Below are 12,535 nucleotides of genomic sequence, written 5' to 3' on the forward strand. Positions count from 1 at the left end.
AGGCTATCATCAGATTTGAGTGAAGAAGGAAGATATCCCTAAGACAGCCTTTAGGACCCGTTATGGTCATTACGAATACTTAGTAATGCCATTTGGTGTGACAAATGTCCCAACAGTGATTATGGATTATATGAACCCGATTTTCCATGAATTCTTGGATCGATTTGTAGTAGTGTTTATTGATGATATTCTGATCTATTCTAAGAATCATGAGGAACACGCTGAACATTTAAGAATTGTATTGGAAATACTAAGTGAAAGGCAGCTTTATGCGAAGTTGTCAAAATGTGAATTCTGGCTTCCACAAATCCAATTTTTGGGACATGTTGTCTCAAAGGAAGGAATTACGGTAGACCCAGCAAAGGTAGAAGTAGTGGTGCAATGGTCGAGACTTAGAACTTCGACGGAAATTAGAAGTTTCCCTTGATTGACTGGCTATTATAGAAAATTCATTGAGAGATTTTCTTAAAATAGTGCTACCTTTAACGAAACTGACGAGGAAAGGAAAAGATTTCGAGTGGAATGAAGAATGCGATATTAGTTTCTAGAACTTAAAGGAAAGATTAACTTCAGCTCCAGTGTTGATTTTGCCGGATCTGGAGCAAAAGTTTGAAGTGTATTGTGATGCTTCAGGACAAAGACTTGGGTGTGTCCTAATGCAATCTGGAAGAGTAGTTGCGCATGCTTCTAGACAACTTCGACCTCAAGAAGTCAATTATCCCACACATGACTTGGAATTGGCAGCTGTAGTATTTGCACTGAAAATCTGGAGGCATTACCTGTTTGGATCTATATTTGAAGTATTCAGCGATCACAAGAGTTTGAAATATCTATTTGACCAGAAGGAGCTGAAAATAAGGTAGAAACAATGGATAAAGTTTCTCAAGGATTATGACTTCACCTTATCTTACCATCCCGAAAATGCTAATGTTGTAGCAGACACATTGAGCAGGAAATCCCTACACATTTCTGCCATGATGATAAAGGAGTGGAATTTAATTGAAGAATTTAGAGACTTGAATTTGATGTTAGAAGTGCGACCCAAAAGTTTATACCTAGGTACCTTAAGGATTAATAACGATTTCCTGATGCAAATTCAAAATGCTCAATTGGAAGATTAATATTTGCAAGATAGGGTGCAACCAAATGATGAGAGTAAGGGCTAAGAGTTTTATCGCGACTCAAATGGACTTATTAGATTTAAGGGCAGAGTATGAGTTCTTTAAGATGAAGAATTGAAACAAATGATCTTGGAAAAGGCCCATAAGAGTAAGTTGAGTTTCCACCCTGGAGCAATAAAAATGTATTATGACTTGCGAAGAAATTTATAGTGGTACGGCATGAAGAAAGAGATAGCTGAGTACGTTGCAAAATGTTTAACATGCCAAAAATCAAAAGTAGAACATCAGCAAGTACTAGGAGAATTACAACCATTGGAGATTCCTGAATGGAAATAGGATAGTATCTCTATGGACTTTGTGTCTGGATTTCCAAAAACAAAGAGGAATCACGATGCTGTATGGGTGATTGTAGACCGTCTAACCAAGATTGAACATTTCATTCCAATCAATATGAAATATAAATTTGAGAAATTGGCAGAGCTATACATTACTAAAATAGTCAAATTGCATGGATTACCCTTGAGCATCGTATCAAATTGAGACCCGAGGTTTACATCAAAGTTCTAGGGAAGTCTGCAAGAAGCTTTGGGGACTAAGTTAAAGTTTAGCTCATCATATCATCCTCAAACTAACGGGCAGACAGAGCGCACTATCCAAACACTAGAAGACTTGTTACAAGCTTGTGATGGAGAAACAAGGAGCATGGGATAAATGTCTACCTTTAGTAGAATTCACGTATAATAATAGCTATCAGGCAAGCATTGACATGACACCATATGGAGCATTATATGGAAGAAGGTGTCGAACTCCTATATGCTGGTACGAAGCTGAAGAAACAATCTTATATGCACCTAATGTAGTACAGAAATAAAACGATCAAGTGAAGATGATCAAACAAAAGATAAAGGTCACCCAAGATAGACAGAAGAGTTATCATGATCAGCGAAGGAAGCCATTGGAATTTCAAGTCGGTGATCATGTGTTCTTGAGAGTTTCACCCATCATTGGAGACGGTAAGACAATGAAATCCCAAAAACTATCTCCTAAATTCATAGGACCATTCAAAGTTCTGAGTAGGGTTGGTCTTGTAGCTTATCATATTGCTTTACCCCTAAATCTGTCCAATCTGCATCGTGTATTTCATGTGTCTCAATTAAGAAAATACATTCCTGATCCCTCTCATATGATTGAACTTGATCCTGTCCAAGTTCAAGAGAATTTGTCATATAAGGTTATCCATGTGAAGATTGCTGATCGTTGAGTCAAGCATCAAAAGGGTAAAGATATCTTATTGGTAAAGGTAATATGTAATGCGAATGATGAAGGAGATGTTACTTGAGAGCCTAAGGACAAAATGAAGGAAACATATCCTTATCTTTTTCTGAATCAGTGAATTTTGGGGCAAAATTCCTAAAAGAGTGAGAGTAGTGTAACATCCTTTTTTAATTTTTGGTAATTTATGTTTTCTTTAATATTAAGTAGTAATAGAATGCAATGAGATGTGAGTTTGGAGGATTTTTAGAGGAGTTTTGGTACAAGAAATCTCGCTCAGGCAAGGTAAATCTCACCCAGGCGAGATTGAACATGTAAGAATACTTTGTTGCAGGGCTATCTCGCTCAAGTGACATAAGATAAATGTTGCCTAACTGTCACCCCACCTAGGTGAGAGTGATCTCGCTCAGGCAAGAACCCACAGGAAAATAGCATGCCATCTAGACACCATCTCGCTTGAGCGAGATGGAGCTCGCCTGAGCGAGCATATAAAAAATTAGTGGGCAAGACCACTATCTGCATATCTCGCTTAGGCAACAAAGTCGTCAATGCACGAGGCTGAGGGGTATTTAGGAGATTTCCTGCATGAAAATCTCATTTGTTTCTGAACTCATGCCTCTCTCTCAAGTTTTCTCTGAACTCTCTCTTCCTTTTTCCTAGATAAAAGCCTCAGAAACTCCATTTTCTCTTCAAAGTTGAACTTGGACATTGAATTTAATCGACTCTAAGTAAGTTTCTTTGAATTAAACTTGAGTTTCTTTGATTATTTTCCTGTTTTTGTTTCTTATGGATATCTCTTGGTATTCAGGAGAACTTCCATTCGTGAACCTTGATCTTTTTTAATATTTCTCTATGAGCTCATCTTTGAGGTAAGGAGAGCTCTATTTTATTGTTATATTACAATATTTATTTTGTGCTCATAGAGCACGGTTATATGAATATTTTATGAGAATATGTGGTTGAGATATCTTTTGTATAAATAATGGACGAAAAGATGTTTGTTTGATTGTTTGGACTATTTGGTTGTTTGGATTAAGTGGTTGAAATATATGTGGATATGTATTATATGATGAGTACTTAATGTGGACGATGATTGAATTTGCTGAATGATTATTATGTGATTGTATGGAGTATGTATGAATGAGATGAAATGATTAAGTTGAATGGAATGATATTAGTCTGGAAGTGCTTTAACAAGCACAATCTTATGAGTGAGAAAGAGAATAACATTAAGAATGACCTAAGAGTCAGATATGGATTGGATCTAGTGTGAATAGTTACAGAGATACACTGAGGGTATAGAGTCTGAAGACGATGAAAATCTGGAGGAAATGTAGAGTGGTAAGCGACAGTTGCGTATGTGTACATACTCTTTCTGAGAGCGAATACGTCACATGGCTTCACACTCGTTTCCTGGGTAGACTCTTGACTATGCCTTTGCTAAGGGCCCTGATTATTATACATGTTGTATCCGTGTGCATAGGCTAACCGGCAACTATTTACCTAGTTGTGTAAAACCTCGAGAAGTGCTGGAAGCGTTGATATTTATGATCACAATGCATTGAGAGTGCGTATTGGGATGAGAAAATGGATAATAGATAGTGAATTATAAATTATGTGTGTTTGATTATGTTTGCTTTATGAAATTAGTGTAAATATGAATATGTTGCATTTATACTATAAATTATGATTTTGTGATATAATATTTGAAAAATGATAGAATAGATGCTCATCCTTACTAAAATTTTCAGGAAACCAAGATGACGGAACGTCATGAAAGAATTAGATTAGTAGATAGATTTGTACATTTTAGGTTAAACTATGTATTTAATGAATATTAGAAAGTAAACTATTTTAAATTTACTGTACTAGTAGGAGATGAACCTAGAATTTTTGTTATGATAGAGATGAATTTCTCTTGTAGTATCCCTTTTGATTTTTCTAGGAGTAGAATACATCAGACCTTGTGTGTATATATGTATAGAGGTATGGTTAGAACTCTAGCATCCCTCACTTACCTTTTTGCCTATCTCAACCACGACCATCTTGGAAGACCTACCCGATGGACCTTTGAGCATATCAGTTAGATAGAGGTCAGAGCTGACTCGGGCGATGATTATCTGGGTTCAGATGATGATATAGACTCAGAGGACCTACCTGAAATAGAAAGCTAGCACAAGGTTGATGAATATGACTAATCTTTAGTATTGGTTTATGATCTGAAACTGCTCTGAGACTTTTGTTAGTTTATGTGATGTAAATATTATTTTAAGTTTCATACATTTTGACAAATGGTTTGTAAATTAATGTACTTGATCGTTGGAATATATATATAGTGTTTTAACTTATTATTTTTTTTTATGTTTAATATAGTATTTAGAATCTTTGTCATACCATTTATATTAATCTGAATGAAAGTATTTTTACAAATTATTTCAAAATATAAAAAATTTCAATAATTAATCATAACGCAGCCTAATATACACAAACTTTATATTTTACATCAAATTATAAAGTATAATATATACATTGTATAAATTTTGAGATAAGGATGTTACAACATATTTTTAATTATTATTATTAAAATCAATAATTATAGTTAAAAAAAAATAGATATTACGTTCTTTTCAAAACTTTAAAGTCATTAAGTTATAAGTCTCTTATAAGTTACTTAAATTTTTTATTTTTATTTAATAAAAAGACTTATATTTAAGAAAAAATCATTAATGTAATAATAAGTATAAATATTTTTTTTGCATTAGATAAAATAGTATAACAATGACATAAAAATATGATAAATTTTAAAAATTATTAGATATAACATAAAAAATTTAGAACACATTAAAAAATTAATTTTTGTTAAAAATAAGTATGAGTCTTTATTAACATAATATAAAATTATAATTGTCATGTGAGTTTAATTTTAATGCACGGTTAATATAAAAAAATATATTATTGGTGGCAGGGTGACTTTGATTAATGTCGTTCTTAATTCTATGTCATTGCACTTGTTATCTTTTTTTAAAGCGCTAAAGTCGGTGATAAAATAGATTGTCATTATCCAGCAAAATTTTTTATGGAAGGGTGTTAAGGATAGATCTAAAATCACCTAGGTGAAATGGAAAATGGTTTGTACACCGTGAAAGAATAGTGGCTTGAACATTAAGAATGTGCAGTGGTTTAACTGGCATTTCTTGGTAAATAGTTGTGACGATGTGTTAATTATTCTAGTTCATTGTAGATGCAGGTGTTAAAAGCTAGATATGCTAGATTAGTTTCTTCTATTCAGCATCCATCAGTCCACAACAGATGTTCTTTGTGGTGACATGATTTGCTGAAGGTTATTCATCAAGAGAATTCATGGTTGGATGAGAAGTTGGATAGGAGTGTGGGTGCAGGTTTGCACACACTTTTTTGGAGAGATAAGTGAGTAGGTGAAACACGATTGTGTAAGACATTTTCGTGATTGTTTGTGATGGCGAGGAATGTTGAATCTTGTGTAATAGAGAATGATTTTCATGATAACACTAGGTGAATTTGAGATGTTAGTTGGCAAAGAGAATTCTTTCAACATGAGATCTCAAGCTTTAATCTTTTGTTGAAGCTTGTGAATGAAATTTCTATTAATGTATTACAAAAAGATAAATTATATATATATATATATATATAATTATATTGTCAATCAATTAAAATATATTGTGAATATGATTTTAATATTAAGTATTACAAAAAAATTAATTATTTGAATTGATATAATAATTTATGATTAGTTAGCATTATAAAGAGTCTATATATTGTTACTGTAAAGAAATTAAAAATGTACTTAGAAGTATTCAAAAACAACAATATAATATCTAATATAAATATATGTCTAAACATTAATATAACACGAAATTAACATTATTTAAAAGTATTTTTACTTTTCGTATGTATATTTATAAATTATAATGATAAAATTATAAATTTTCAAAAATAAAAATAAAAAACTATAAATGTATTTAAAAGAAAAAGGAGCGCGAGTACGGACTCCTGCACCCCTTCTTCCATAGCTCCTTGGTCATTTACATGTATAAGGACCTCAAATAAATAATACAATAAAAAATTTGTTTTAAATAAAAAAAATTATATTAATTGATCAAATAAACATTCTTGTTCCATTATTTTAGCTTCACACATAAGCTTAATTTAGCTATTAATTCAATGATTTATTCGACAATGTTATTGTACCACTGGTTCATGATGTTATTATTAACTTATATATTCTTAGTCGTATCATACCATGATATAAAGGTATAGTAAGCTCTCTTTCTCTTGAAAAAAGAAAAAGTGTTCACGAGTCGCGAATTGTAAAGAAAAGTATTCTAAATATTCTGTTAAGTCGGAGAACATTGATAATAATTATTTATATAAGCAATTCGGTCTCAAAATTGATATTCAAAACACATGAAGACAAAATTAGTGTTTTATTTTAGATTTGGCATATCTTTCAATCATGCACGTTAATTCAGTATCCCACCCCGCCCATCAAGTACGCTCCAAGATAACATACATTTACTTGGTTGTGTATAATTAAGTACACATTATTGAACTAAATTGTTAGATTCGATTATTCTTCGGGAAATTGATGTTTGTAAATGTTGGAAAGTGGTTTTTATTTATTCCCTAATTTTACTTATAATATAATTAATTTATATAGTATGTAATAACTACAAATTAGGAAAAATAATGACAATTAGTTCAAGTAATACATACATAATTTCTCTTAAGTACTATTTCATGTTCTAACTTTATGAACGGCAAAAAAAAAAAAATCCCTGAAACAGTTTGTTTCACCGTATTATGATTAATTCCAAATTTGATTTAGGTTTAATTCAGGTAAACTTTTATAAAATTATTGCTAAAAGAAAAAATAACAATTTAATAAATAAATAAAATATTTTTCATAAATTAGAAATAACTTATGTTCTCAATATTTATTTAATGAACTTTTAATGTGACGTTATTTATAAAGTTAATTGTAAAGTTTATTTATTTACATAATTTTCAATAAACACCATATTTGTTGTAGTTTAAATTTTCAATAATTCACGTTGTAAAAGCACACTATTAAAGCTTAGGTTAATGCAAGTTAAATTTTCATTGAACTTGTATAACCGTAGCACAAGTTGATACCATATACATAATTATATAATATGATAATAGTTTACTCTGATAAAATAATTACATTATTGATTGAAATTAAATTCTAGAAGACATGTTTCACCGAGCAAAACGAAGACTTAAGGAAATATAAACAGAAAATTTACGATCTATAATTAGAGAAGCACTTGTTTGTGGATTACGAACCGTGAATACATCAAGTTAGGTCAGTGGGCACAATAGAAAAATAAAATGACCAAGTTGACTTTTTTTGGCTTATGCGGTGCTTTCATTTGTCTATTGTAGTCTCTTTCGTTGTGCCACCTATTTAAGCACAAAAGGGTTCATGCTCCCTTTGCCATTACCCATCTCTGCTTAGTGCTCTTCCTTGTCACCCAATAACTTAGTGGGGTGTATGATATTCATCATCTAATTCAAGATGCAGAGAAATTTCCTGAGGCTGCTATTGCTACTTGAGATCTTTCTCTGCTTCTCTTACGTTCTTTCTGCTTCTGCTGTTCCTGCTACAAGTAAGCCTTAATCATGGGATATTTAACTTATTCTTCAGTTTTGTTTGGTTGATCTTCGATTTCAGTGTAGAATTGAATTGATTTTCTTGATTATAGGAACCCAAAATTTGAAAGGTAAAGAAGATACACCAGCTCATCTACCTTCCTCAGCTAAGGTCAGTGCTCCTAATCGCTCTCCTACCAACCCTTGAATTACTGCTGTATAGTTACATCTTCAACCGAAAAAATTAGTAGTAGTAGAAAAATGCTAACTGGATCACTGATTAAGGAATAAAAATAGAAAATCATGTTAAAAAAACATAAAAATATACTTATTGTAATTTCTTTTAACATATTTTAACAGAAATTTTAACTAATACATCACTATTTATTGATTCCTTCACCAATGTTTTAAGGGTAATTATTATTATTATTATTATAGAAGGATTTGGACAACTGAGTTAATTAAAATTAATTAATAAAGACAGTTTTTTATTTTATTTTTGTGATTATGGTTTATTTTCTTGATTTTGTATTTGTTTATAATATGTTTTGCAGTTGGAGCATGTGCTTCAGGTTGGAAATGGTGAGGAGGTGCTGGTTGACATGGAGAAAGGATTCATAGAGAGGAGAATCGATTTAGAAACCCAAGATTATGAAGGAACCGGAGCAAATAAAGATCATGATCCAAAATCCCCAGGAAGTGATTAATCCCTAAACGACAATGTGCATTAAATTGGTTCCACCTAAAGCTGTAAAAGAGGGTTTAAGACTTGCATACATGTGGGTTTTTTTGTTTTTGTGTTTTGTTTTTTGTTTTTTTGTCTTCTGTATAATTATCAAATATGCATGGTTCCCTTTATTTAATTTAACTTTTTACTTGCTAGTCCAAGCCTTTGTAATTAGGTGTTCTAGTCGAAAGTTTATCATGTATATGTAACTTGAATTCTTATTTCAAATAAATATTACAAGGTTGTTGCTGAAGTAAAAGCTGAATAAATTTAAGACAGTGAAAACTATAGAGAAAAGGATGAAACAGCACATGACCAGTATTTGTCTCACCGTACACACACACATATATTGAAAAATAATATCGATCATTTTAAATTAAATTAAAGTTTATTTTAATAATTTACGATAATATAAAAAGATTTTTTAATAATATTAAAATATTTAAACAACAAGATTGAAATTCTATCCAAGTATATTTTGGTTACATCCTTTACTGGTTAGGGATCGGATGGTTCCCATTATACCCAACATCTTTAAAATGGTTTTAGTTTTTAACGTTATAATTAATAGCACATCTGATCCAACTTCATCGCACTTAGATTTCACGTGCAGGTCCACGTATGCTTTCCACTTGACAATGAATTGGAAGACAATTGGCATAGCTCATTTGTTAAGTTCTTCCGACTGGATTTCTAACTTTTACTCAGTTGAGTTTCTTTTATAAGAATTTTATTTATATCCGCAGCCAAATATATATTAATGGTTTATTATTTTTAATATTTCTCTTATATTTTTACAAATATTCTAACAACATTTTACGTTAATATACCTCTTGTTTTCTTTCGTACATTTTTTTATTTATAATTTAAAACATGTTTCTGTGTTATAAATTGAATTTATATTTGTGGGAATTAATTATAAAGATACATATAGTGGTAACTTTTAGGGGAGATAGTGAGAATCTCAGTTTACGTACATGAGTCACGTGTGTCAAATTCTGAGACTTATATTTTTTAATAATTTTTTATATAATATAAAATTGAATGATCTAACAATTTTTTTTAAATAAATATATATTATAACAATGAGATCAATTATAAACATAATAGAGGAATAGACATTTTATAGTGACAATTAAGCTTAGTTGTTCGTCCACCAATTACTTTACTACAACTAAAAAGTTTTATATTAGAGGTGTGCAGGGAAAAAAAATGCAAGTTTCAAAAATATTATATAAGATATTAGTTTATATTGAGTCAAATGATATCCAATATCAATGGTGATGAATTCGAAAAGATGAGTACATTGATCATATGTTTAATTATTTTAACTTGTTTGCTAAAAATCATACAATAAAACTGTTTGTTGAACTCTAAGGTAATCCTTTTAGTTTTGGAGGTTCAGCTCCAGATCAATCTCTTCTTGTATCTAATGCAAGTCCATCATTTGATGTGTCCTACCATGACATGCACAATTCATATGATGAGATAACTTCTCTAAGTTTCGAACACTTTGTTAAACGGATTGAAAAGTCATTATTTCTAAATCCATAAGCAATGGCACAAGCTAGCTTGATTAAGGATTTTGATTTTATTGTTCAGCACTAGAATGATGAAAATAATGAAGAAAAAGACTCTGATTATGTGGCAAACTATGATAAAGAAGATTGACAATTGTTTCATGTCTAGAGCTTGGTGAACATTTGATGTCACATTCTCAATCTCAATCTCGATAACTTTCTAATTGTGGAAAGTGCGAAAGCTCATGAAATTGTGCACATGTGTCTTTCTAGAATCTATGAATCAACATGCTTGATGGATTATCATATTATCTATGCCTACATATATATCATGCATATTACTTTGTGTCAAATTTTCTGTAAAGTATTCAACAAAGATGTGAAGTTGCTAATGAATGCAACATATGCAAAGATTGAACATATTTTTCTATGTTAGTTTAAGGAGTTGAGACATGTAGATTCTGTAATATATGCATGGGTTAACAATATATTGTGCAATAAGTGAGCTCACTATGCTAACAAGGGTCATTGCTTTGGGTACATGACAACTAATTTATCAAAGTGTATGAATGTTGTCATAAAAGACACTTACAATTTTTTCATTACAACCATAGTAAAGTCAATATATTATTTTTTTTATTGAGTTGTTCATCCAAGAGGGCACAAAGACAAAGATGTAACTTGCAAGTGGTTGAAAATTTTTAGAGACCCTCTTGAATGTAGTTGAGGAGCCTAAAGCGACACTTTGACAGTATAAGTACTACTCAAGTGATCTAAGAAGCTTCAAATTACTTGGTATTTGAACAAGACAACAAAGTTAAGTTAATATATATTATTATCCATCTCCATGACAACTACACTACAACACTTCCTTCTACCCCTTCTATGTAGAAATATCCACTTCACCTCCTTCCTTTGTATCCATTGGTACAAGTCTCTCCTGAAGCACATTTTGCCTCATCATTCTTATGAAAAGATTGACTTAACTTATTTTGTTTAAATAGACACACAAGTCAATTATACTCAACTTTTAACATCGTTCTAAACTATAAATTATAATTGACTTTTCTGACACATATCAAAATTAATTATAATTAACTTCTACTTCACAAATAAAATAGTTCAACTCAACTTTTAACATTACGTGACACACTTATAGACAATATAAAAGTGTAACAATAAGGCATAATTATAATTAGAAGTGAAGTCAAATAAGTTAATTAACTTTATTTTTTACAAAAGTCAATTTTAGTCAACTTTTATTATGTATAATATATATATATATATATATATATATATATATATAAAAGAATTAACTTTAAATGATTTATGTAATATGTAATTTATTTTATTTTATTTATGTAAAAAACTTTTAACTATTGAATCATCTTATATTATCTTCGTAATAAAATATATTAAATTTCACATAATTTAGATATTTATAAATATATTATAAATTTTTTTATTTATTTATATTTTAAAATATATTATTTATTAAAAATAAAGTAACGTGATAAAATATTTATTAATTTTAATTTTATATAAAATTTAATAAAATAATCTATTTAATAAAAAAATTTAAATTAATAATTAAATTTATCAATTTTACATTATTAAAATTTGTAAATGTCTGAAACGCTTATCTTCCTCCTTTTCTTTCAATATGTATATAAAATTTTGAAAAGTTGTAGATAATTTAGATTCATAATTAAATTTCCAAATATTATTGAGTTATCGTCTCGGGAACAGAAAATTCATAAACGGAAGACATCGAAAACTCTACCGTCTTTCGTGTAGGACACGCGTTCTCAACCTCATGTTTTTCTGGTACAAGTTTTTAATTTCATTTCAATATTCACTGGACTATACACAAAGATTCAGAACACATTAGGTGTTGCAAGTCCTAATGAATGAACTAAAGTACTGCTAATTAATAACAATGCAAAAACTTATTTTTCTTATATTATAACATTACAAATAGTAATTAATGCCCTTAGTTAAAAAACGGAAATTTTATTAAAAATATATATTATATGAAATATACAAAATATAGTATTTAATATTCTCTTACGTATCTAGATAAACAACTTAATTAAAATTTATTTAGGAAAAACTTTTATATGAATATTTATATCATAAACTTGATCATGAAATTTATTAAAATAAATTAGTGCTATAAATCATATTAAAAAAATTTAAAAAACTTTTATTTTTGTATCCTGTACATAAACTATTTTACATAT

General features: G+C 29.8%; 1 protein-coding gene across 1 annotated transcript; it reads left to right on the forward strand.

Annotated features, from left to right (window-relative positions):
• Positions 1-7,909: 7,909 nt before the first annotated feature.
• On the forward strand, positions 7,910-8,929 carry LOC113863719. The gene is made up of 3 exons (XM_027497396.1): positions 7,910-8,062; positions 8,159-8,217; positions 8,600-8,929. The coding sequence occupies exons 1-3, from the start codon at positions 7,972-7,974 to the stop codon at positions 8,750-8,752; spliced, it is 303 nt and encodes a 100-aa protein (XP_027353197.1). The 5' UTR covers positions 7,910-7,971; the 3' UTR covers positions 8,753-8,929.
• Positions 8,930-12,535: the final 3,606 nt, after the last annotated feature.

This window comes from Abrus precatorius, unplaced genomic scaffold, assembly GCF_003935025.1.
Source record: "Abrus precatorius isolate BTA unplaced genomic scaffold, Abrus_2018 Scaffold3, whole genome shotgun sequence".
Taxonomy (NCBI): Eukaryota; Viridiplantae; Streptophyta; class Magnoliopsida; order Fabales; family Fabaceae; genus Abrus; species Abrus precatorius.